Source organism: Papaver somniferum, chromosome 10 (assembly GCF_003573695.1).
Source record: "Papaver somniferum cultivar HN1 chromosome 10, ASM357369v1, whole genome shotgun sequence".
NCBI classification, from domain to species: Eukaryota; Viridiplantae; Streptophyta; class Magnoliopsida; order Ranunculales; family Papaveraceae; genus Papaver; species Papaver somniferum.
In genome coordinates, this window is record NC_039367.1 from 72,287,800 (window position 1) to 72,315,726 (window position 27,927).

At 38.1% G+C, this 27,927-nt stretch overlaps 2 protein-coding genes and 1 pseudogene across 2 annotated transcripts; 1 reads left to right on the forward strand and 2 right to left on the reverse strand.

The window, feature by feature from the left end:
• Positions 1-2,714: 2,714 nt before the first annotated feature.
• Positions 2,715-4,797, forward strand: LOC113315779 (annotated as a pseudogene).
• Positions 4,798-4,973: 176 nt separating this feature from the next.
• Positions 4,974-6,511, reverse strand: LOC113319662 (3-ketoacyl-CoA synthase 7-like). Its single transcript, XM_026567907.1, has one exon. It carries the CDS (start codon positions 6,500-6,502, stop codon positions 5,066-5,068), a length of 1,437 nt encoding a protein of 478 aa, XP_026423692.1. The 5' UTR covers positions 6,503-6,511; the 3' UTR covers positions 4,974-5,065.
• A 793-nt stretch (positions 6,512-7,304) lies between these two features.
• Positions 7,305-8,722, reverse strand: LOC113315080 (3-ketoacyl-CoA synthase 7-like). The gene has a single exon (XM_026563394.1). The coding sequence runs from the start codon at positions 8,709-8,711 to the stop codon at positions 7,305-7,307; it is 1,407 nt and encodes a 468-aa protein (XP_026419179.1). The 5' UTR covers positions 8,712-8,722.
• Between the last annotated feature and the right edge of the window lie 19,205 nt (positions 8,723-27,927).

Sequence of the window (27,927 nt, forward strand, 5' to 3'; positions counted from 1 at the left end):
GAAAGGTAAGTATTTGTCACAGTCTGGAAGATCTGTCTTGGTCAAAGATGTTCTCAGATCTTCCCCTACCTGCTATATGAATTCTTTTCTATTGCCGGATAACACCATTAACCAAATGGAAAATGCTCAAAAGGATTTTGGTCGGGTAATAAATCTCAAGGTGGTGTTTATTTGAAAAAAATGGAAAATGTTTGTTCCCACAAAATGAAAGTGGTCTTGGTTATAGAATGAGCAAGGTTAACCTTATAATGCTATCAAAAACCGCTCGGAGAATGATTTACTCTCCCAGAGATCTCTAGGTGAAAATCTTGGAATGTAAATATTTCAGAGATTGTCATCCTCTTTATCACAAGAAAATCAATAATACTAACCGGGTTTGGACTAGTATCTGTAAAGATTTTGAAATCATCTCTCAAAATTCCTTTTGGGAGATCTGAAACGGGTATAACACTACTGCATTCATATACAACTGGATTACTAACGTTAATCTTCCGATACGAAACTCCTATCGTAATCCTAATCTCACTGATGCTAGCTTCATCAACCAAGATGCTAAAATTTGGACCCAAGATTAGTATAAGCTTTATTTTACTTCAAATAGGCAACAAGTCTTCAAAATTTGGAAAATCAATTTCAGGAGAGGATATAATTATTTAGCTTTTTAGCAAATTTGGAATCTTCTCTGTTAAATATGCTTATGAACTTCTTGCTGATGAGTTGCCAAACCCTAACATCTCTGGAAATCCTATCTGGAACTCCCCATTCCTTCCTAAAATTTAACTTTCATGTGGAATTGTTATGAAATCACAGTTCCTACAAAGGTCGAGTTTTCTAAATTTTTACCCAATCAAAATATCCTTTGCAGCATGTGTGATTCCAACATCCATGAGTCAATAAAACACTAAGCTCTTCATTGTATTTTTTTTAGAGATATCTGGGCTGCTAGTCCTTTCGGTTATGCAGTCTTGCAGGATGTAAATTCAGCTTCCATTATCCAGGATTTGTATAAAATTGGCCTACGAGGAGTCAAAACATGGATCAACTATGCTCCATTTTCACCACTGCTTGGTGTATTTAGAATGACAGATGTTTTCACATTTTTCAGTGCAAACAACTTAATAATTTAACGACTTCTAGAATGGCAGTTAATCTTACTGAATGATTCTTTCAGTTATATGAATGACAACGACAACAACAACCACTCTAGCCCGAATATTGTCGTGACTTACTATTATCTTTTTAATGAGAATCTTCATAAAGATTGCCTGTTTGATCTTCGTGATGCTTTTTATGATAAAGATTCTAACATATTGTTATGATAAGGATTCTAATCATACTGTTAGATAATCGTATTTGAAGCATTAAATTGGTTGACAAACGAGGAAGTTCCCATCATATGCTAGGGGCAGCACGAAGAACGTTCAATCTTATCTATTATATAAAAATAACAAAACTAATTGGTTTAGCAACTCTATTTAGATGATTGTCAATTGTTAGCTAACTTTTTTGATTTTATTACGTTTGAATTTGTTTCGGAATCTGAAGAAGCCCCAGCCACTCCCACTTTTGAACATATACTTATTCCTTATTAATTTATTTTTCAGATGCCGGTAAATACCCAATTTTTTTACCAGTTCCGGGCCTATCCATTTATGATCCGGACATGGAGTCATTGAGAAGACAATACACAAGCTTCATAGCAACCTAAAAATAAGTGAAAGAAGAATAGTGATTTTAGATTACCTGGCGGATTCCCCTCCATCAGGCTCGATCCTTCTGTTACTTTTTTTCACCACCGGAGAAGACTAAAGGAAAGAAGGGAGAACTTGAGAGAACAGAAGGAGATTGAAGTATAAAAGAGGAAGAAAAGAGTTAGAAATGCTCGGTTATGATTTATGGGTCTGGTTATTTACTATACCTGTTGAACCTCTGGTTAAGTTAACGACTTAAAGGGTTAAATGGTATTTTAAGTACGATTCGGGGTCAAACAGGATTGACCACTTTCACTCAGTTCGTCAACAAGGTTTGACTTATAACCTTGACCTTCTCTGTAAGGTTTGACTCAAACCTTTGGATTTCAGTGACGATGGGCCAAAAGTTTTACCAGTTCCAATTCCGGGCCCATCCATTTATGATGCGGACATGGTATCATTGAGACCCAAACCCGACTTTGATAGACCAGTCTGGTTCCGGTCTGGTGGTACCTGGAAGGAATTAGACGCATCGACAGCCCTAATTTGTCCGAGACTTGTTTGGCCTCACTACCCCCGGTGTGAGCCAATATTTCTATACACGTGGGAACATATCAACGGTTGAAGGAGTCTATAGTGAGTCAGTCTCAGTGACCTAAATCAGGTCGTGTTCTAGATTTCAAGAAGAATAGAGAAGAAGAGGAAGATCAAGAACCAAAGCGATCGACACAGATATGAAATGATGAGTACGGGGAGGACTCCATTGTTGTTGCTCTTCTTTAACCTAATCATTTTCTCTGCAGCTGGTAAGTCCACTTACCTATTAAGGGGATGATCCTTGTTATAGAATTCAACAAACCCTAAATAGTATGGCTCTTTGTCAGTTTGATTTGATTAGGGAAGATATACCTAATTTGTAAGCTCAAATCACATCTACTGTATGATTTTATCTATGAATATTTTAACTTTATAGGTATTAGCTAGAGCCCTAATTTTGAATTTGTTAATGATGTTGTGGGTATAATGGGATATTATGAAAATGAGATGCAGCCGCGACCAGTCTTTGCTGTTTTAGTAAATGAATGTATGTTCATGTATAATACACACAATGGGTAAGATTTGAATGCATATAAACTACAGAAAATGAGGTTGTTGTGTTACTAGATAGTTGGTAGTCAGGAGCCCATGTGAGACTTTTGTGTTGATTGATATAAAAATCTTCTGGGAGTTTTGTTAATAAAGTTGGTTCTAATAATTCATTTAGCAAAATAGCTAAATCAAAGATTCCATGTTCGATGTTTACATGTGTCATTTCTGGAGCTTTACTTCGGATTTCGAATTTAAGCTAGTCTTCATAGAAAAACTGTTTAATCCTGGAGAAAGACTATGTACATTTCATGGCATAAGCTGCTATTACTTCGATACTTATTGCATTACGCATGTGTTTTTAGAAACAAGGTTAGTTTTACGTGGGGATTTTTGCTGATTTTGTTGTATTGCAGGCAAACGTAATGGAGTGTGCATCTCCCAGGGTGGTCGCTTTGCTCCATTCTCTTCTGAAGGCAAACCTCCCAGTAAAGTTACCAAGGGACCCAAGGATTTAACTCTTTGCAGGGTTTTTCGTAAAAGAACTTGCTGTGATGTAGCCCAGACACATCCAGCTTTGCTAACTATTAGAAGGTTGGCTTCTGCTGGAGAAGCCAGCCAGGAGTGCTTACAGCTGTGAGAGCTGTTGGAGTGTTCTATCTGTGATCCACGTGTTGGTGTTCAGCCAGGACCCCCTCTTATATGTGCTTCTTTTTGCGATAGGATCTTTGAAGCTTGCGCTGGTGCGTACTTCTCTGAAGATGTAAAGACCCAGGTGAGGATATTCTTTATCACTACATTTATTACTAGATGTATAATGAAGAAGATTTGTGTTCTACATTTGGAAAAGCGATGGTGCTTTTTAGTTCCAAATTGGATACCTCAAATCCTAAACCTTACCTAGTTCGTATGTAGTAACCACCACTAAACTACATTCCCGTAACTGCTGTGCGTCTGTGCCTGCATTTTAGAGTTAGTCAAATGAAACTAATCCGAAGTCCAGACATCAGATAGGTTGTCAGTATCGGCCTTAACTTAGGTTATACAGATAGATTATCCCATTAGACTATGGATCCTCATCATAGTAAGCCTTATAGAACTTAAACCGATGCTTTGAAATTTGATAATTAGTTCTTTTTATTAACTGTAGTTTGTGATGTCAGGTACTGTCGCCATGTGGCTTAAACGACTTTGTTTGTGGCAGAGTATCTGAATGGGCTTCTAATGGGACAGAACTCTGCAAATTTGCTGGTTTTGCTATTAAATCTTCGGAAGACAACTATGGTGCTGGGATTGAACCATCTTGTTATGGTGGGAAGGCTAGTCTAGATTCAATTGCTGATTCATGGAAGACTTCAAGACCTGCTGATTCATGGAAGACTTCAAGACCTGGCGTGCCTAGGAGAGGTCAGAAACTAGGATCATTCCAAGACTTTCAGCAGTGGGTTAGACAGATGCCAATTAATGAAAGAGTTTCATGGGCGGTAGGAGGGATGGTACTCACAGCAGGACTTCTGTTTGTTAGGTCGAGTCTCCTACTTTGCACTTATGTTTTTGTTATTGTCTAGAATCATTTACCGAGATCGTTGTCGTTCCTTACACTAAACGCCACTTATATTAGCTATATGCTGTTATTTTCAGCAAAAGGAGAAGTCAGGGCCACATTCGTACACAAGGAGCCTTTCCAGGAACAGGAAGAAGACTGGACGGCAGGTCGAGTCTGCAGTCATCTCCCAAGTCCAGCTAATAAAAAGCAAATTGGTTGACAGGGAAGTGTCTTATTTTTGTATTTCTATAGGTATTTCCGGTGTTTCAATACTGTAGGTTATCTGTAGATTCAGTTTTGTAATAGTCCTTGGGAGCTTTGTTTACTTTATCAAGGAGAAGATCAGTTCCAGGATGAATGGTGTTGACGAATGTTCTGTAATTAATGATTTCATACATATCAAAAACAAATTTTGATTGTGGTGCTTATTAGGCTCTGCATCCATAAAATTAGAAGGTTTTAACTTTTATCTCACCATTGTTGTCAGTTTCATTATGAGAATTGGAAATGATCCTTTCCTTGACCTATTGGCTTGTTAGGTCCTAGAAAAAAAAGGACCATATGCTGGATGGGGTTTGAGAGATTTCACATGATACATTTAGTGGCCAATATCTATTCTGGACCTGTCTGATATGAGTGGGAATTGTTTGAAAAAGAACCAGAATTTGAAATCCATGTATTTTCGTAATATTAGGCAATTGGGTACTCATTAAGTGATACATAATAACCAAATCAATTGTTCTTAATAATCGAATACTTCAGGCACCTCTACAGGATACCTACCAATTCGATCAGACCACGCATTTTTAACCGTTGCATCATTCTTTGACGTGCATTTCCATACGGCGCTGTTGCATTTAAATCCACTACCAAACGCTATTTGCCAAACCCTATCTCCTACCTTCATCCTCCCTTTAGCTTCTATGTAACCAAGCTCATACCATACTGATGATGCTGAAGTGTTTCCATATCTATACAAGGTCATCCTCGACGCTTCAGTGTCTTCGTCAGTCAAGCTAAGGCTCTTCTGAACAACATTGATCACTGCTCTTCCTCCAGCATGTATACAAAAATGTTCGAAAGCCTTCTTAAAATTAGGCACAGGAATACTACCATCAGTTTTCGCTGGGGGGGAAATTTTATGCCTTGCGTATGTTAAGCCATATCTGAGTTGCTCTGAATAAGGTAACACACGAGGACCCAGCTTAGTAATGTTGGTCGTTAATGCTTTTACTGCCACCTTTGTGATGTCCTTCGCCAATGAGACACCAACAAGTCCATCTTCATCTGGTTCTAGATACACCGCACGGTATGATTGATCGTCATAGGACATGGTTGTCCGGATGATATGCTGGAGCGAATACTTCGCAATTTTTCGGTCTTGCCTCTTGTTTGATAGGAGTATAGCAGCCCCTCCCATTCGAAACAGCGTGTTGGACAAAAGCATTGACTTCTTTCTACCAAAATACCCACTATTTGTAAGAATTTCAAACGACAGGATGAGAACTAATGAGTTCTTATGGACTTTCAGAAGGTCTTTGGCTAAACTAATAGAGACAAGGCCGGCGCTGCAGCCCATTCCAGAGAGGGTATAACTACTGATATTACTTCGCAGTTGAAACTTGTTGATGATCATAGAGGAAATCGAAGGAGTAGGACTAAACATACTACAATTCACTATAAGAATATCGATGATTTTTGGGTTTGTAATGTTGGTTTTATGGAATAGATCTTCAACCGATGTAAAAACGATGTCCTTAACCTCTTGCAAAGAATCTTCGAGGCATGGTTCCGGGGGAATGCTGCTCATCACTCTAGGGAAATGCGTATTGCTTCCTATACCTGACCGGAGAAGTAGTTTCGTCACGAAATCCATGGTTTCCTTGTTGAAATATTTACCTTGTTCGTAGTGTTCAAGGTTGGAACAGACAGGTGCACGTAACCAAGTGGGCGGCTGGTAACAAGAGAAGTCTATGAGATAAACTTTATTCGATGTCGATAAATTGTAGAACTGTTTAGTAAGGATTAGAACAAACATTGTAGCTATTAAGATATGGAATTTGGAAAAGGAAAAAAAGGTTTGTACAAGGTTTTCATCAACAGCTTCAGCAGTACAAGTTCTCAGTAGATAGAAGAGTTCCACGATGAACATCGACATCATTTTGAGAAACATCATCATTGTAGTGAAATTTAGGTTCACGAATAGCAAATGCATAGGCATGGATATATAAGTGTCTGCATAATGTGTTGAGCTAGAATTCATGGGGGTCATAATGTGTGGCTAACAAACTAACAAGAAATACCTGAATATAAGACTCATGGAGATTTCATGAATGTTGGTAAAAAAAAAGGGTCCTAATTGCCTAAAAATGGCAAATGCCTACCACACTGAATACCTCGGATCTAAGAAGCTAAACAAGAGGTGAAAAACAAAAAAAACTAAAAGCTAAACAAGAAAGGGAAATAATCCTAGTCCCGGCGGGACTCGAACCCGTGACCTTCGCGCTCCTAACTAAGACCAACGCTCTAACCAACTGAGCTACGGGACTTGCACATTCCTTTACCCCAGTTCATACAAAGACAAAGGAAAATTGTTTTTTTTGGTAAGAAAGACAAATCATTCTAGTCCACACATGTTGACTGAGCCAGGAAAAAAAAATATGGTCGTCACACTCACACATGCTGTTTTGCGGCTTGTTTGCCAGGCATGGAGTCTATTGACTAGTAGTTGCAGACTTGGAGTTCAATTGATTATTTCCAGACCTTCCTCACCCTAGAGAAGCTTACATGTTATAGTTGTGGAGGTTTATGAAATTGCTCCCAGCTGAGCTCCTCTTATGCTCGGATGTAACTTTGTTTTGTATCATTTGGTTGGTCATTCCAGAGAAAAAAAGAAAACAGAAAATAGGAAAAGAAAATCTTAAATGCTTATGAAAATAGAACCAAGGAAACCAAAATCTATATTCAATTAAAAATGGGTCCTAACAGTCGAATACTTCAGGCACCTCCACAGGGTACTTATGAATTCGATCAGACCACGCACTTCCAACAGTTGGATTAATCTCTGAGATACATTTCCATACAGCACTGTTACATTTAAATCCGCTGCCAAATGCAATTTGCCAAACGCTATCTCCTGTCTTCATCCTTCCTTTAGCTTCAATATAACACAGCCCGTACCATACTGATGAAGACGAAGTATTTCCATATCTAAACAATGTCATCCTCGATGCTTCACTGTCTTCCTTCGTTAAGCAAAGGCTCTTCTGGACAACATCAATCACTGCTCGTCCTCCAGCATGTATACAAAAATGTTTAAAAGCCTTTTTAAATTTAGGCACATAGATTTTTTTGTTCCGTTTTGCTGGAGGCCAAATTTTATGCCATATGTATGCTAACCCGAATTTGAGTTGTTCAGAATAAGGTAACACAAGAGGACCCAATCTAGTGATGTTAGTTGTCAACGCTTTTCCTGCTACGCTTGTGATTTCCCTCGCCAATGAGACACCAATGACTCCATCTTCATCTGGTTCTTGAAATACCGACTGGTACGACTGATCGTCATAGGCCATTGTCGTCCGGATGATATGCTGGAGTGAATACTTTGCGAATTTTCGATCTTGGTGCCTGTTGGATAAGAGAACTGCAGCCCCTCCCATTCGGAATAGACTGTTTGTCAAAAGCATTGATCTGTTTTTCCCCAAATATGAATTATTAGATATAGATTCCAACGACAGAATGAGAGCTAACGAGTTTTTATGGACTTTCAGAAGGTCTTTGGCTAAACTAACAGAGACAAGCCCGGCACTGCAACCCATTCCAGAGAGGTTATAACCACTGATATTGCTTCGAAACTGGAATTTATTAATGATCATGGAGGAAATGGAAGGGGTTGGGCAAAACAAACTACAATTCACAATGAGGATGTCAATGTCTTTTGGGTTCCTAATGTTGGTTTTACGGAACAGATCTTCGACTAAAGTAAAAAGAATGTCTTCCACCTCTTCACGAGAAGCTTGTAAGGTCGGTTCAGGGACAATGTAGTGCAACACACTAGGAAAACAAGAACTGCTTCCTACACATGACCGGAGAAATAATTTCGATGCGAATTCCCTGCTTTTGTCATCCATGGTTTCATTTTGTGCAATGTGTTCAACGTTGGAAGCAACAGATGCACGTAAATAAGACGGTGGCTGGTAACAAGCGAAGTCTATGAGATAAACTTGATTCCTTCTCGATAAGTACTTGTATAGTAGTTTAGTGAGGATTAGAACGAAAATTGCAGATGTTAAGATATGGAGTTTGGTAAAAGAGAAAAGGGTTTGTAAAAAAAGGCTTCCATATAGGGCTAGACTTGCACTACTGCTTACCAGAGAGTAGAACTTCATGATTAACAGCATAACCATCGTATATAAGAAAATCGAAGAAAGTTGTAGGAATCTTAGATATAAATTAAGTTTGGAGGAAAACGTGTGTCAGGAGATTAAGAAATGGTGATGTCATTTTGCTAAAACAAGCAAAATGTGTTGGTAACAGACTAACAAGAATTGCCTGAATATAAGGACGCGTTGACACTTCATGCATCTTCAATGTGTTTTTTTTTTTTTTTTCTAATTCTCAAGGTGGGAAGATTGAGGCGATAAGCAAGCGAATTGGCTCAGGGTAATGGATTGGTGTTGTTGGAATGGGAAAAATTGCGGGTGTGAGCCGGCGATTTTTTTCGGTGGATTTTTCCACAGCTTTTCCTGGACCTTTTTTTTTTTTTCCTTTTTTTTTTTTTTGTAAATTAGGTATTTCATTCAACAAGCTGACTTGTGGCGTTAGCGGCCGTGGTTACAACAATATTATAGCCATCTATTATGGCTGACCGAAAAAAAGTATTACAAGAAAACTAAGTGGTAGACAATAGAAGGTAAATGATAAAACCACTCAAAGGTGTTGGACACGCATATGTTGCCGCGTTAAAAACCTTGACAAGGAAAACCCATAACCAAAGGAATAAAACCTTGGCGAAGGAAAAGAGCACAACGCGATGAGTCCTAAAGAACATTCTAAAACTAAAATTGCAAAGATAACCAAAACATTTGTAATTCTTCAATAACCTAGGAAGCATTCGTTCTCAATCGGTACCCAATGAGTAGTCTTCTAATACTGACAATAAGTATGATTTCACAAGCAAGTTGTGAAGATTGAGCGTCTTCGCTCGCGATAGAACTATCAAAAAGGTTTCCTGAGCCCTTCTATCACGAACAAGTCTGATAAAAGTGTCACGACGGCCTGTACATGAAAGAGATCTATTCTTAATGATTGAGGATGACGGTATAGCCTTTTCCACAATCGAAGATTTTGTTGATGAGAGTTGCATTTTTGAAAAAATGCAGCCATATAGAACATAGCCAGTATTGATTTCAGCATCATGTTGTTTCACAGGAGCACTCAATTTCCTATTCCAAGAAAAAACACATAAATAGATTAAATTACACACCAACCTTACACAGACACAATACATTTTTGAAGTAACTGAATCAAAATTTCTATAACTAAAAGAAATTAAAAGAAAAACTGTACATGAAGTGTGCATCTTAAAAAGCCTAGTTTACTGTCCAGTCTCAACTGGTCTAGGTGAGAAGTGTAGAAAACCTCGCGTAAATAAAAGGAAAACAAACAAACTAGAATCAACTAATAATATTCTAGTTAGATTAGCTAGTGTTATTAAAGGATACTGAGTAATTAAAGAAGTTAGTGAACCTTAATAACATGCATCATAATAATACAACAGAGGTATAGAGATTAACAAATGAAAAGAAGAAAAATTCAAAATATAAGAGAGAAAAAAAAGGGCCCATGTATAGCCAAACCAAACTGCGATTATGTCGTGTCGCTTTTTCTTGCTAGGAGACTTTAGACCTTGGGAACAAGAGTTATCAACTATAGGTTCCAAAACAAGCTTAAAGTGCAGAGAAAGTTAGGGGAATTTAAAAACAAAAACAAACTAAACAAGATGAGAGATGCCAAGGATACTTTGGACGGACTTACCCGGGGGCTTGGTCAGATCAACGGAGCTAGGGTAGGAAACTGAGGATATTTCTTCATCTTGACCATTATTTCTCAAGCATAACAGACCACAAAAAAAAACAAGTAAAAACTTAAAAAAGCAGAAACTATTATGAGACAAGGTTACATACATTCACATAAAGCAAGATAGAAAGGAAAAAAAGAAGAGTTAGGTCCAAAAAAGGTTTAACCCATTTCAAAATAGTTGCAAAATAGAGGGAGACAGCAAGAGCAACTCTAAGAGGGAAGAAATAAAGCCAAAGGTAGAGGATTTAACCCAACATATAACACCAGCAACCATCCATCAATCAAGAAAAGGAAAAGAGAATAAAGACAATGACCCAACTAAAGGAGAAAACTTGAAACTATAAATGCATCAAGCAAAAGCATAAAAAGGATTAGAAGGACTAAGCAGCCACCGAGATCAGAAACAATAGAAATTGCTAGAGGCAAGGGGTAAAGAAAGATGCCCACATCACTGATAAGAAACAATATGAAAACAAGTCTAACATGATACGATTAAGAATTCTTCCGTATCAAAAGAAAAGGAGAAATAACTAAATCATATCCAAGATTTAAGAGAACAAACTATTAAGAAGATTTTCATTTTCGTTCTTAAACAAGAACCTTACTTTAAGAGATTCACTTTTAGAAACCAGATTGAAATTAAGAATCAAAGAGACCCATGTCAAAAATCAAAGAAAAGAATAGAAAGAGGAAAAAGAGAATATTAAACAAGATCGGAGGATCATACACCAAATAAAGAGCAAGCATCAGCCACAAGGATTAAGAGAGGGATCAAACTTCACAACCTAAGCATATAAGCATTAGATCTACATCAAAGAGAGACAATACAAACTAAAACTATCTAAAAAAACTTCAGAGAAATATATTGTATTCCAGATTCTAGATATCAAACTATTAAAAAGATTATTTTATTTTAAAGAGATCCACCTTTAAAATATCATTTTAAGAAAACTCATTTGAACTGCTCTCTGAAGGAAGAGATAGAGAAAGAAAAGAAAAGAAAAGAGAAATCAGATTGAATCCGATCTAAAAAGAGCAGCAGTAGCAAGAACAATCAACAAATCGAAATAACAACATGAACCTTTAAGCCAAGCCAAGCAATACTTCGATCTAAACACTATATGAAGAAAAAAAAGATAAAGAACAAAAAAAAAAAGGATTATACCCTGTAAAATAATGATTCTTTCCATCAGTTCCCCATATCCATAATCCCTAGCTTATGATGTAACTTTCACCCCCAAGTGGTCCAGAGATTTACTCTCTAATGGTGTGAGCCTCCATTGGAGAAGAAGGTTTTACTAGTTTTTTTTTTTAAAGAGGCGGAAGAGAGAAATAAGAGAGACGTATAAGCTTTTCCTGGACCTTGTTGCTCTATTTGTATTTTTCATAAAACCCTAACAGGGGGTTAGTTCACGAGTGAGTTGGGGGAGTTTAATGTATTTTGAATCTTGGGATTTTGAGGGAGTGTAAGAGAGTGTAGGTAGTTTGAGAGGGTTTGGTGTTTTTGAGTTCAAGGAGTTTGGGAGAGTGTAGGGTGTTTGAGAGAGTTTATTAGAGGGAGTTTGGGAGAGTTTAGGGACTTTGAGATAGTTCATTCATAATTCATTCTCTTTAAGTAAAAGAAACAACAAATCCTCATGTGCAAGTAAAAATAATCTTTAATCAAAAGAAGAAAAAAAAAGTAAAAATGATCCTATCTCTAAATCAATAGTATGTTATTGTTGTGCAACGGGGTAATTATTTTTTCATTTTAACGGTCTCCATACAATTATAACTCCCTTCGTTCACGAACATTATCCCACGTATCATCCGATATACTCTTTCTCCATGCATTAGCTTCTTGACGTTGTTGTTCTTGAGTTTGTGTTAAAACTTCATCGTCATTTTCAAGCGTTGATGAGGATGGTTGGATATCTTCCTCTTCCTCGACTGGAAACTCATCTGAACGACATTCTTTTTGCAAGAAGTTGTGTAAGTCTGCGCAAGCTGTCGCTATATCCGCTTGCACTTGATACGAAAATGGAGGTTGAGATTTAAAGATCAAGAAACGATACTTCAAAACACCAAACAATCTTTCAACTACATTCCTCAAAGAAGCATGACGCAAGTTAAATAATTTTTCATCCTTTTTTCGGACGATTACCCGTACCAGAAAATTCTTTCAAATGATAACGTTAGCCACGAAATGGTGTTAAACAATATCGCCGGTTTGCAAACCCACCATCCCCCAAGTAATATTTACCTGAATAAAACACAAAAATAAAACTTCGTCAAGTAGAACCCAAATATAACTTAGCCCAAAAATCAAAACTTCACATTAGATAAAAGTAAAATTACCTTGCAGTATTTTCAGTCCATTTCTTTTTGTCATTGCGTCGTTAAGTATTTTCGAATCATGAGCAGACCCTTCTCATCCACTGAGCACGTATATAAACTCCAAGTCGAAGTTGCAAAGCTCTAACACATTTTGAGATGTAATTCCATGTCGATTCCGATAAACGGCTGCATCTTTTTTCTTTACCATTACTGGGATATGTGTACCGTCCATAGCTCCAATGTAATACTTAAAGTAAGGATAAAATCATGTACTCTCTTGAATTTTAGTTGGAATTGCACGTATTCTGCAATATCGTGAACTTTGGCCAACAACGAGTAAAAATGTACCAAGCATTTTTTCAATAGAAACACATTTTGTATCACGTAATGGTGTAGTTTCTCGAATGATACAACATAGTTTTACAAAAATATTAGGGTACATCATATAACTTCGTCCAAAGTCTTCTGGTTCTTCGCGCAAACTCTCATTATATAGTTATACCCAAATAAAGTAACCGGGCGTCTCATTGGTCTTTCAATACGCTGACGATCTTTGTATTGCAATTGCTTAATTATATCCATCAACCATGAATGCGCCGTTGAAAGTATATTCAAAAATATGGATAGTTCAAATTCATCATTGCTACTTACTTCTTCATCATCACTGCTTTATTTTTCTGTATCGAAGGCTTGATCTTCACCATCAGTAGATAAATCCAAATTAGACATGTTCACTTAAAAGATGATAAACGTACTTTTTTTTATTAGAATCTTCATTATCTCCAAAGCATAAAAGTATATATGTGTATAGAAAATAAGCATATATAATATAAAGTTCATTGATTCAATCATAATTACCATAAAGATGTCAATCCATAACAATTAGTAGCTCAATCCATAACCATAAAGTCCCAACTAGGGGGGAAATTTTTTTAAATACTAATGTTACGAAACAAAACGACCAAATTTTGTAACTCTAAAATCCCATTACATCTGACAGAAACTTGCAAAGATGACAGGTTTATTCTTTTAACTTTGAAGAAATCCACAACTTTCTCTCTTCAACAATAAAACGTCTGAATAAGTTCTTCTTGTGATTGGTGTCGAGCATTTCAATCACTTTCATCTTATCTTCCAAAGAAATTTCAGTCATGCCATAAACAAGATCCCAAACTTCATTATCTTTTATCAAGTCTGTGCATTTCCTTTTCAATTTTGCGGTCTTCTTTCTCTTTCGCAATAAGAGCATGCATTGACTCAATAGAGGAAGCAATAGATGAACTATTGGCAATCATTTTCTCTAGGTAATCAGACTGATCAGTAGGATTAGTTGATGTAGAAGATTCACTAATGTCACACTTTGGTCTTTTCCTTGGTACCATTTTTCTGACAGAAATTTTCTCTGTGTTCATATCTTGAGTTTCATCTTTACCTTGTTCACCATTATCCTTTAAGGAATATCCCACATATGATACGTTAAAAGCACTATCATATTGCTTTCGCTGAGTAAAATCAATATCTAAGTAATCATCTTGTTCATCTTCCTCATTACAGGTTCTACCACTTGTACCCTCATGGGTAAGATCAACAGTAACTTTTCCAGATGCACATTTATTCCCAAAAACAATAAGCAAGTCACCATAGTCTCTACATTTTCGTCCCTTAGGTTAGTTTGCTTTGGATGGCTCTGCTAACACAAAGAAAAAGATAAAGCATGAATTAGGACTCTGCATAAATTAGAAAAAAAAGTTCAAATTCAGTTGTCGGTAAATAACACACACATACCTCAAAGTAATTGTTTCACATCTCGTCGGTTCCAGTAATCATCTTCTTACTGTCATCCCAACCGAATCCAGAATAAATCCTGGTAATAACCAAATCTTGTCTTGAACCATTTATATTTCCCTTTAAAGTTCTCATAAGATTTGTTACAATCACATGCTTGGTTAAGTTTTGGAAGTATGTAATCTTCCACTACTCTCTTAGTAATAACATCCATTGGTGTCTTTTTTCTTCTCAAGTGTAGCTTCTATTAACATTTCCAATAATTTTTCAGTCTCTAGTGTTGTCCATTGATTGTAATTCATGTTTGTATCCGTATTTTTATTCTTCCTAACATTTTTTTTCTTCTTGTTGTTTTCAGCAGGTTGCCTAGAACTGACAATTCTAAGGTGTGACAGAAAATATGGACCCAAAATTAAACATAAGATAAGAAACTAAATCCTAATACAATCATTTCACTTCAAAATCTCCTATATCTTTCTTCTCCTATGTTTTTCTCTGACCAAACTCCCTCCCAAATCTCTACTCATTTGAGAGATTTGTGGTGAGGCAAAAATACACTATAAATTCCTGAGAACTCCCTAAAACAACCAACTCCCTAGCATTATAGGGTTTTACGACTAACAGGGATTTTAAGTTTCTTTCAAACTCCCCCACGACTAACATGCGTTCTCCAGGGAGTTGGGGAGACTCTTCTAAAATTTCCCACGACTAATGGGGATTTTGAGAGACTCTTTCGAACTCCCCCATGACTAACAGGTGAAAACCCAACTACACCCAACTCCCCCAACTCCCTTGAGGACTAACAGTCTAACACCCTGTAAATCATACTAAAAATAAAAACCCATGATGGTGTAGGTGACAGAGACTAAGTCGAGCACAATGATTCGAAAAGTTATAATAGAATTTCCTCACTGAATTCCAACCATTTCCCCTATCTGGATCAAAGTTACCGTAACAAAATTAATGGTCATATACAGTTTGGAAACAAAGTCAAACATATTAGCAAATTTGCATCTAGCAGAAGTTTTAGGATCCTCGATTGATCCCATCATTTTCAAGGTTTAAATCAAGAACAAAGTAACAAATGCTCTAAGTCAGTAGGAAGCTACCGAGGTCGGTGTCTGAATAGGCCAAATATTGTAATTGGTCTGAAACGCTGCAGGGATCTCGGTCTTGAAACTAGTTAATGCTATAGAAGAAGATGTAAATGGAGACGAAGGCAATGATGAAATTCTTGATGCTAAATAGGATCACCACCCACCATAACTGAACTTAAAAGATTAGATCCAAAACACATAATAAAATATAAAACTTCTGGAAATAAGTGTTAGAGCATTGCTCGGTCGAACTCGCATGCGTTGCTATCTCAAGCATGTTTGTCAATGTTAGTGATCAAAACTATAAGTCTTGATTTCTAGTCTACTATAGCTAAGTCTCGGACTAGGATAGAAAGTGTAGTTGAGCTCAAGAACTCCATGGAAATCATCATACAATATGAAGGACTACTCAAGGAACTGGTGGCACTTCATCGACTAAAAGGTATGTGGAGACTTGAACTTATCTATCACTCAAAAGTATATCTATTCTATCACCTATCTTGAGACAAAAGTCGTTTTGCTATATAGACTTTGATTATACACATTTGCTATCTCGCCTATCTATTTCTCAAAATATGTGTTGGTAAGCTTTCGCTTTGGCCAAGTTCATCTTTACCTAGTGACGAAAGTCATGATATGTTTCAATCACTTTGAAAATTGCTTTGACAAAAAATGGTTTGTGAATAACAACTATATAACGTCCTCTAAGAATGTTTCAATGATTGAAATGAGAGTTTAGATTATATATCCAATGTTGGATATAAGCATTGTGTGGCAACACATATATGTATAAGTCCTTTTTTCTTGAACCGAAGTTTGCGAACTTTGTTGATCAAGAGAACCGGAACAAGAGCCGCGAACTCAGTCCGCAAACCCAGTCCGCGAACTGGCGGAAGTTCTCGACCCGAAAATATTTGCTGGAGTTTGAGAACTCCTTCCGGGAACTTAAGTCCGCGAACTAAGTCTGCGAACTTAAGTTGGTTATATCTAAAGACGATTGTTTGTGAACTTATTCAAATTAACTAAGGAATGCTAAATGCAAACCGTGACTGTAAAGTTCATGAACCGATTCGAGTGAATCAAATCGTTTTTGCTTCAATTATGTCTTGTGTAGTTACATAAGATTTCCTTGCAATTGAACAACTCTCTAACTAGTTCATTTGAGTCATTTGAACTAGTTATGGTGAAGAAGAATATGGCTGATATGAAAGTGCTCATATAGCTAACCATTCGGTTAACTATTGTTGAACCAACAAATGTACATGTTTGGGTACGGTTACACAAACCTAAAATCGTGCATTTCATTTGTGTGTAACAAGCTAAGTTTTCGATCCAACGGTTGAAAGATATTAACTTGAATCTAATCAGGTTTTCATCTAACGGTGAATATTGAATGCTTTGTTACCAAGCTAACATTGATTGCAAACCCTGATTTGAAAGACTATATAAGGGAGAACTCTAGCAACTGGGAAACCTAATCCCCACACCTCATGTGTGATACTAGTTGTATTAGCTAGAGTCGATTCTCCTTTAACCTTAGGTTTCTTCTTGTAAACCAGGTTAACGACTTAAAGACTTCATTGGGATTGTGAAGCCAGACCGATACTACTTTCTCGTAGTTGTGTGATCTGATCTTGCATCTTCTATCGTTTTGAGTACATCATAACGATTGGCTTGAGATTTATATCTCCGAAAGGCAAGATATAAAAGTAATCACAAACATCTTCGTCTCATCATTTGTGATTCCATAATATCTTCTTTCGCCGTTGTTTGTGAGTGAAAACTGCTTCTGCCGATTTTGGTAATTTTGTGTGGATGAGTGTGGATGGGGAAAAACGATTTGCTGTTTTTTTTGGAAAGTGAAGAATCGAGCGTGTGGACAAGACTCCTCAACTGAGCAAACTGCTGAACCTCACACAGATGCATTGCAAAGGGAGTGCTTAGATTCGAGAGATCAATCTGTAGGACTCCGGCCTAAATCAAGTCAATGGCCGTTCCAGAATCAATTCAGTCACAAAGAGGGAGATGGGTTGATCTGTAGGAGGGAAGCGGAGAATTGTGTGGGATCAATGATGATCAAGGATTGTGGATGTGTTGAAGGTTTCTGCAAATTTTGATGAACTGCTGAAGTTGAGTTATGTGAATAAGTTCTAATCGAGTTGTTGACGAATGATGATGATTATCTATTGTCCTTGATTTGGACTTTTTTATATTGCAAGAATGATGAACACCCCTGATCCCTGTAAGTGTAACGGTTTCTCGAGGGAAAGTGGAAGATCGTGGTGAAACCAGTTCCGGGTCGTGCGGAGACTTGGTTAACCGTCCACCCACTACTTTGTTAACTCCTTCAACCGTTGCACGACTTACTCACATTCTCATCGTGGATGAATCCACGTGTCGTAGGCCGCCAGACCAAAACCCTAATTGATATCCCCCATGTGACGTGATTGATGTCTCACGAATCGTGGAGTCTGCATGGGCAGACGTGTATTTGATTAGTCACATTGACTGATTAGAAAATGAGTCTAGGTTTTGTTGAATTGAGCATGAATGGCGAATTGCTCAGTAGAACATTCGAGTAACTGAGCAAGTATTGCTCGACGAATTACTAGATATCAATGGTTGGATTAATATTCGAGCAATTGAGCAAGTATTGCTCAATTCGAAAAATTACTGAATATTGATAGTTGGATCAACAATTGAGCAAGTATTGCTCAATTCGACGAATTACTGATGAATTACTGAATATTGATAGTTGGATCAATATTCGAGCAATTGAGCAGGTATTGCTCAATTCGATGAATTACTGAATATTGATAGTTGGATCAATATTCGAGCAATTGAGCAAATATTACTCAATTCGACAAATTACTTATTTATTGGTGGTGTGACCCAATAAAATATTAATTAAAATATTGGTAGATTACCGAATATTATATAATTAATCCGTGTGTTGTTTTTTGGATCAACATAAATTTATTTAGTGTTTGAACTTTCTCAGAATGATGATTTGTTAAGCGTTTGTTCGAAACCCTAATTTTTGATCAATTGCTCATTAATTGACGAATTGCTGAAAATAGGTCATGAGCGAAGGAGGGACCGACCACATAGGACTATGGACGTCCATGTGATTCCAAATTGATTGAGTGAGCGTACACCAGGGTCCTGAGTTGGCCGGTTGGTGAAGGAATGACGATTAAATTCCGGTTTCATCATTTATTGAAATAGTGCTCGATTGAGCATTAGGTGATAAAACCTAATTATGGAAAAGTGAGGGGCCGACCAAGAGGGTGTGAAACCGGCCCTTGATGGTCGTGGGGCAACTGATGGGCGGTTGCACAAATTCTGAGTTGGTTGTGAAGAGTTTGGACCCAATATGAGCAATTGCGCAAATTAGGTCAAAATTAGGAAAACTTGTGGGACCGGCTTGTTACAAGCCTTAGAGCCGCCCTTGGTCGGTCAAGGGAGCATGCTCGTGTCTCGATAATGCTTGTGTCTCAATCCTGAGAGTTTCAGTATTTTTTTGATGTGCGTTTGAGCAATATCTTGGATTTTAAGAAGAGTTCGGTCTTTGACTGAAATTCTCGGTTTTGCTCGAATGATCAAGTATGCCCGTTTGATCAATACTTCGTGAATATTAAAATAATAATATTTTAATATATTTTTCGTGAGTAGCCTAGTCGGTCATGTGACCATGTTGACTTTTGGTTTTTTCATGGTTTAAGCAATATTTGAGAAAACATGGAGAAACCATGATTTTTGCTGAAACCGGGATGTTTCGCAAGATGGGAGAAATAACAATTTATGAAAGATTGGGGATTGCAAGGTATGGGACCGGCCACGGCTAGGGCATGGACGTCCGACTAAGTTTCCCGGTCCCGCAACACCTTTTCCTATTTTATATTATTATTTTTCATGAAACCACGAAAATATGGAGAAACCATGAAAATATGGAGAAATCATGAGTTTTGCTCAAACAAGGAAAGTTGTTAGAATGGAGGAGTCTTCATGAGTTCATGAAAATAACAAAAATAAGGAAAAATAATGGAGGAAGCATCGGACCGGGCACGGCTAAGGCATGGCCGGCCGGCTGGTGGGTCCGGCCCATGGGCGCTTCTCCATTATTTTAATGTTATTATTTTCTCTCTCCTATTTTATGCAGGATTCCTCATTTGTCCATATTTTCACATGCTCGTTCGTGCATCATTGTCGAGTACACTTGCACCATTTTATGGGGCTTACTTAGTGGAAGTCCAGATGCCCGATTGTTGAGTATTTATTACTATTTTATGAAATTCAGTGGAGAATGATTCATGAAACTGAGTAATAAAAGTGAGTAGTTGTTTATTATCAATCCATAGGATCAGCCGTGGATTCGACCATGCATTCAGAATAATAAAACGAGCATTACCATTCCATGGGATCGTGGATTCGACCATAGAATCGTAGTAATAAGATTATTACCATTCCATGAGATCATCCATGGATTCGATCATGAAATCGGAGTAATAAGATTATCCATTACCATTCCATGAGATCATCCGTGGATTCGATCATGAAATCGGAGTAATGAGATAAAATAGATTATTTTCTAGGAATTCAGTGGTGAATGTCATGGTAGAATTAATCTATTACAGAAGGGACATTAGCCAGTTAAAGCGTCATACACGTTCTGAAAGGTGCATAGTCAGGAAACAGCAAGTGTTGCCGAAGTCCTGAAGGCGTTATTGCTCTCAATCTTACGGAGAACCGCCTGATCCATACACAGTCTCTCTACATAGTCAGGGAACAGTGAGTGTCACCGACGTCCTGAAGGCGTTATTGCTCTCAATCTTACGGAGAACCGCCCAATCGTTCTTCTATGTAGAGGGGGGTCTCTCTCATGTAGTCAGGGAACAATGAGTATCACCGACATCCTGAAGGTGTTAATGCTCTCAATATTACGTAGAACCCCCCAATTATGTTATTCTACATAGAGGGCATGATGAAATGCGAGGTATCGAACGCTCAACTAGTGGAGGCCTTTCAGAAAAAAATTCACCATGATCGTAAAATATGAATCGTCACATGCCTGAAATCCGTGTCAGAAACATGCAGTATCATGATTTTACGATTATGACCTTTGTTGAAAATCCACCATCTACAATGAGAAACGAGTCTAAACCCTAAACAATGCACTACACGGGAGTACTTTTGATTCGAGAGATCAATCTGTACAATCCTGGCCTAAACCAAGAAATGGTCGTTCCAGACTTGCTTCGGTCACAAAGTGAAGGAGAAGGGTTGGTCTTAGGGAGGGAAGCGAAGAAAGTATTGAGACCAGAATCGTTGATTCTGAAGGTGTGGTTGTTTACGACTTGTATCATAAAGTAGAACTGGCTAGCAGAATGGAAAGCTATCAGGTGATTTATGGATATTGTTGTTGTTCCCTGACCAAAAATTGTTGTCTAGTGGAAATAGTTGAAACCTATTTATACAAGTCGTAATAAAACGTACCCTGGTCTCGTATGAAGTGGAAATGATTGAGTGGTGGAAGAGTAACGTGTAACGTCAGGAATTATGCTTCCATAATGAAGGAGGTGGATCCGTTTACACCATTACTTCTTGTCATTACTAACCGCCCCGCTTTATGACACTTTCTTGTAACGGGCGTATTGCACGCCGCACGCTGTAAACCGCCAGACCAATACCCTGATGAGCATCCCCCAGTTTGTGACATGTTTGATGTCTCAAGTGTTTTCGTGGAAAACATGTAGCACTTTGCTACGTGTGGCAAGTCAAAGTTAAGGGACTTACTGCAGGAAAATAGCATGTGATGCTATTAGGCTCGTTTTGGCTGGTCGCCTAAAACTTGCCATAGGTTTGTAAGTTCGGTGGCGAACTTCGATGGCTGAGATCGCATCTCATGAAGGAGGGTAGTCGTTGATTATAGCTACCTTGTGTTGGCGCCTGATAATGGTGCAGTGGCGTTTCGGTGTACGCCAGTGGCAATGTGGAATGGATGGCATGGATCGTGCATGCCAGTGGCACGATGGTGCAAGTGGCGCCTGGCGTAGCCATGGCCACTAGATTTAGGCGGCTGGTCGCCTAAATCTTGCCACAAGTCTGTTAGTTCGGTGGCGAACTTGGATAGCTGAGATTACATCTCATGAGGAAGGATGACCATTGATTATGGCCATATCTTGTTGTATAGAAAAGTGGCGCCATTGGCATAGTGGCGCCTAGCGTAGCCATGTCATAGCGGCATGTCAGTGGCGTAGCCGTGGCAGCTATTTTGGCATATTGGTGTTAGACCCAAATATGGCTTTGGCAACATTGGCCCTGTTGCTAAGTTAATCTTGAGGCCTTAGGAGAGTCACTGGACCCAGTTGGCATGGCAACTTTTAGCTAAATTAGGGTTTGGCACATCGCAACTCTATTTAGCACGTGCGGCATGACTGCATGGCTGGCATAGTTAGCACATGCCAGCGGCACGATGGTGTAAGTGGCGCATGGCGTAGCCATGGCCACTGAAATTTTGGCATGTTGGTGTTAGACTCAAACGTGGTGTGGCAACATCAGTTTTAATGGCCACATTGATCCCCATGTTCTGTGGAACATTGTTTGGCTCGGTTGGCGCGACAACTTTGCCTAAATTAGGGTTTGGCATGTCGAAACCCTAATTATCATATATGGCATATAGCATGCGGTAGGTGGCCACGACATGGCATTTTATACAAACGATGCAAGAGTCATGCCGAAGGAGCCATAGGCAGGCCACCATGTAGAAACGACCACAGGAACAAATATTTCCACGAGTGGCCATGGTGTGGCGCCTTTTTTTAGGGTTTGGCGGGTCCCACATGGCTCATGGCATGTTATAGGGCCAAAGTGGCGTAATTGGGCCACGACTGGAAATTAGGGTTAGGACTAACGCCACTAAAGAAGAGCCGTGTTAGGAATACCCTAATTGAATATGTTATGGCGTTTGGTCATGAACAAGGAGTGGGTTAGCACATTGGCGCGCTATATATGGTAAGTTGCCATGTTCGGCATGTTTTTGTGGCAAAGTGGTGCGTTCGGCATGTTTGGCATGCCAATTAGCATATTGGCACGACTTTTGGAAAGTCAATTTGGCATTGTAACCATCTGGCGCAACTTTGCCTCTTTTAATACTGTGGCAGGTTTAGAGCGACCTGATTGGTCGATTAAAAGAGGGGCCGGCCAAACGCGGGCGTGGCCACACTTCTGGTGTGCGTGTGGCAAGTTTAGAGTGACCTGATTGGTCGATGGGAAGGGGGCCGGAAAGAAACATGGAGCCGACCTCATTCTAAATGCGTGTGGCACATTTAGGGCGACCTGATTGGTCGATGGAAAGGGGGGCCGGCAAGCAAGGGCGTGGCCACATTTCCAGTGCACCGTAGAAGATTTAAAGCGACCTGATTGGTCGATGGAAAGGGGGCCGGCAAGCAACATGGTTCCGGCCTCATTCTAAATGCATGTGGCACATTTAGAGCGACCTGATTGGTCGATGGAAAGGGGGCCGTAAAGCAAGGGCGTGGCCACACTTCCAGTGCATTGTGGCGGGTTTAAAGCGATCTGATTGGTCGACAAAAGAATAAGGGCCGTTTGGGTAGCATGGGGCGTGGACAAGTGGCGCCGGCTAGCCTATGGCATGGCCACGCTTCCCTCGTTGTTGATCCTACTCCGCGACTCTGTTTATTCTTTGCTTTCTGACTGAGTATTTTGCGCAAGGGCCTTAACCTTGGTACTTGGAGGTCCGTGCTACTCTGCTGCGAGTGAACACAAATCCGTCATGCCATACCGATATTATGGGTTCTGCCGGGAAACATAGCATAGGAAAAGTACTCCGTGAATCTTATATTAATAAGTAATATAGGAAACACGCCGAAATTTACAGAACATCTGGGATGGTTGCTACATGCGCCAATCTGGATAAATTACATGTAAATATATTGAACGACTCAATAAATATGCCAGTGGAGACGTTAACACTCATGGCTCCATTTCCTTACAGAGTGACGTCACATCAGATGCAAGGTTTTACAATTTTAACCCTAAGCTAAAAACCACCATCAACAACCGCGTCGATTAAGATTATTGTGAGGTGTTTGATAATACTAGGCTGTTCTTCGGGAATATAAGTCTGGTTTATCAATTGGTTCATATTCACCTTGATTTATCAAAAGACGGAACAAAAACTTGTAGGTATTTCTGTGGGAGACAGATTTATCTATTCCTGTAGACTTTTCTGTGTGATACAGATTTGTTTATTAAAGTCTTCGACTTTGGTTCGTAGCAACTCTTAGTTGTGGGTGAGATCAGCTAAGGGAATCAAGTGTGTAGTATCCTGCTAGGATCAGAGACGTAGGCGCATAACTGTACCTTGGATCAGTGTGATATTGATTGGGGTTCAACTACAGTCTAGACCGAAGTTAGTTTGTAGTGGGATAGTGTCTGTAGCGGATTAATACAGTGTGTGTTCAATCTGGACTAGGTCCCGGGGTTTTTCTGCATTTACGGTTTCCTCGTTAACAAAATTCTGGTGTCTGTGTTATTTCTATTCCGCATTATATTTTTTTATATAATTGAAATATCACAGGTTGTGCGTTTGAATCAATCAATTGGAAATCCGACCTTTGGTTGTTGATTGAAATTGATTGATACTTGAACATTGGTCTTTGGTACCGTTCAAGTGATTTATCTTGTATTCAATTAGACTCGCAGATTTCTATTTGCATGAGAAAGAATTGAATCAAGAAAGAGAGATATAACTCTTTGATATACTTTATTAAGATTGAGTCTAGTTGATTCTCTTGAAAGTATATTGGAGTTTGTCCATACAGATTGCTAAGCGAAATATTGGGTGTAGTTGTTGTACCCCCACTTTTTCAATTGGTATCAGAGCAGGCAAACACATTAAAGACCTTATCAGTATGTGTTTGTAAGCGATTTGACTCTATGGACAAGAGTACTATCTCTGATAAACGCGTCACCAGAGATAAAAAGTTATGTCTCGTCTACTTCTATTAAAGAGAAAGATTCTTCAATCTCAAATATAGACGAACCCTGTGTTCAAACTAGACAGACATGCTCCGACATGTGTTATCCCGATTACCCTTCGAAAGAGTCTATCTCTCTAAATGAACGAGAAACAGCTGAAGAGAGTGATTTGATTCTAAATCTTGTTAGAATCCAAGCTGATAGATTTAATCGGTTAAAACATCATGTCGATATTCTCCTTGGTATTGTAAAGGACTGCAAGTTCAAAAAAAATACTGGAGATCATTCTTCATATATATCTCTTGAGTCAAGCCTCAAAAAGGATGCTTTGGAAATTGAACATCGCTTGAGTAAACTCTCTATTCAAAGATGCTCTAAGCAGTCCAACATATCAAGTACTTCTGCTACGACTGAAAATGTTCCATATCCAGAAGTAAAATTGGAATCCCTTCATATCAGTAAAGATGTGTTAGTTTCCTCTAATCAAGGATGTTCTACATCACATGGAAGGAAGAAATCTCCTGAAGAGACTATTAAGACTGTACTATCTAATCATTCTTGTGATCAGAAAATATGTCTCTTCTGTGAGACAAAGAGTTCTGTTAAACAAAAGGGAACCTCTAGATTTAATAAAAACTCTGTGGTTCAACTTCAACACACCTTAGACTTAATTCTCAAAGGTGTAACTGACATTCGTATGTCGAAACCAATTGGTTTTCGTACTTTCCCTGTGTATACTACCAGGAAGATCAGTTCAATGAGTTCCTCAAATGCTCAAATGTAGAACAGGCGTCTTAATAAACTTAGTCTAAGGAAAAATCAAGTCTTTCCTACTGATAACAAAAAAGGTGATGTTACCTTAAGTGAGAATAAAATTCCAGAAGAAAGGGATGATGTTAATGATAATCTGAAGGAAATAATTAAAGGTTATAAAGAAACCATCAACAGGTTGCCTACCCTCTCAAGGAAAAAATCCCCTGGTAAGGACTCAAACTATGTCTCGTATTTTGATGACAGTAAGTTTTATGATAATTTCTCACATCCAAAAAGGTTTCCTTCCTAAATTTGAAAGGAAAAAGAGACTCGATCGTAAATAAAATTCATTTAATGAGCTAATGGCTCGTACTTGTGTTAAATAATCACAAGGTTGAAATCTCACTAGTGAAATCCTAGTTGAATGAGAAATTATTAGGTATACTTATTTGTAAAGTGTCTCTAATTATCTAGCTAATCTCTTATCGTTCTTAGATGGATCATCAGGTAGCACCTTTACATAAGTATTTGTTGTAAGTTTGTCCTTGTTTATTGTTTTTATCTATGCCTTCAAATTGTTTTGAACAAAATAAAAGCATGGACTTTTTCAATCAACAAAGTGTTGTTTCCAAAATAATCTTTTTGGAAGAAGTTTTATGGACCCCCTTCTCGCGGGTATACGAACGGTTTTGGGACTCTCTCACAAACCAATTTTGTAAACCCTAAGTCTCTCGAAACTTGTTTATATACCTACCCTATTGAGTTGAATTATCTCACTCTAGGCTCTCTATCATCAATGGCCTCATCATCCTTCTCTTGGGATTTGCCTGAAGACTTTGTTGATAATGCGGTATATTTCGAATTCGATAAAGAGAAGGGGACTTTTGTCGAAGTTAAAGGATCTGTTCCTCAATCTCCTGATTCCTACTCGGATATCGAGGAGGTTGAAGAGATTTCATCTGAAGTGGTTCTCGATTTTCTCAAAAACTTTGAGGATGCAAAGCAGCAACTTATTGATACAATGAAGTGTCTTGATATGGTAAGAACTGAGTTGAAAAAGGTTAACTCTGACCTTGTTCTCATGAAAACTCATGTTAAAGGACTTCTCAATAAGGATATCCACTCTGATGATGTTGTGGATGTTGTCAATCACAAGCTTAAAGATCTCAAGGCTCATAGGGATCCAGAATTGTCTATTTGACTTCAGTTCTTGTTAGGCTTTGGCATGGTTTTGCTTAGCTTGTTGATTTTATATGCCTATTAAATCTTCTATTTTTATTGTTTTAATTAGAAGAATAACTAGAGTTTGGAATAGCCATTATTGTGATTACACATAGCTATGTCCAACGTTTTCATCTTCATGTTTTTAGATTTATTGGTTTAAATTCTAAAATTGTTTGGAAGATGATTTTTGCAGTATTAATCTTTATGGTTTCATATATTGCAATTTGTTATGGGATATTAATGTTTGCGTCCATGAACTGTGTTTGTCCCATACCTTGTCAAAAGTTAAGTCCTTTATATGTCGATATGCATGTGTTGATAAAAGAAGGAATGAACTCTTCACAATTACAAAAGTTAAGCCTATTATGTCAATTATTGATGGAAGATAGGTTAAAATCTTTTGTTTACAAGGATTATGTCTATTGTATGTCATTGTGCAAATGGTGATGGAAAATAGAATGAATCCTTGATTATTCCACAGTATTTGGTCGACCTCCGGTCTACACTTTTTGTGCATATACTGTGTTGTTCCATAAAGTTTCTTATGTTGAGCACAATCGACTGAGTTATTCTTAGTTGTTACTCCGTGAGGTATTTTATGTCGAGCATGTTCAACTAAATTAATCATCCTCGTTTGGTTATTTAGTTGTTGATCCGTAAGTTTTCTTATGTCGAGCATGACAAATTAAATTGATTACTTTTTGTGGTTAATTTGGTTGTGTATTCTGATTAGATTAATTATGGGTTCTCTTGTGATTAATCTAATTGAGTATTTTAATCTTCATAAGTTCACTTATGTTGAGCATTTCCGATTAAATTAATCATGGGTTCTCTTGTGGTTAATTGAGTATTTTTTGGATTCAAATTCATACTTGTATGTGATTTGTTATGTCCAGAGAAATCCTTCTTTTCTTTGAAATTAAGGTCGCTCTTGTTGTTCTTTCGGGAATGACATAATATGGGGGGAGTTCTTAATTGAACTTGTGCTTAATTGCCAAATCTTTGTGGGGAGTGCGGCTGTGGAATATTATAGGGGTTATCTTGTATCTTTATAAACTCCTTGATGAATGCATTTAGCTTCGGATTTATGATTGCATCTAAACAAGTTGATATATGTTTTCTTTTGGTCATGAGATGTCTCTTTTGGAAATTTCATTAGGATCCCGTTTTCGTACCTTTGCCAATTTTATTGACAAAAAGGGGGAGAATTAATATGTAGTTCACACTACAAATACATATAGTTTTCGGATCATTATGTAAGGGGGAGTGGTTTCCATGTGAGATGGAGTATTGACTAAGGGGGGTGATACATAATACCATAGTATTGTTGTCGAAGTTGTGATAC

Bases quoted from the DNA above. Each gene is read 5' to 3' on its own strand.
- LOC113319662 (XM_026567907.1), bottom strand. From the start codon at position 6,502: ATGATGATGTTTCTCAAAATGATGTCGATGTTCATCGTGGAACTCTTC.
- LOC113315080 (XM_026563394.1), bottom strand. From the start codon at position 8,711: ATGAAGTTCTACTCTCTGGTAAGCAGTAGTGCAAGTCTAGCCCTATAT.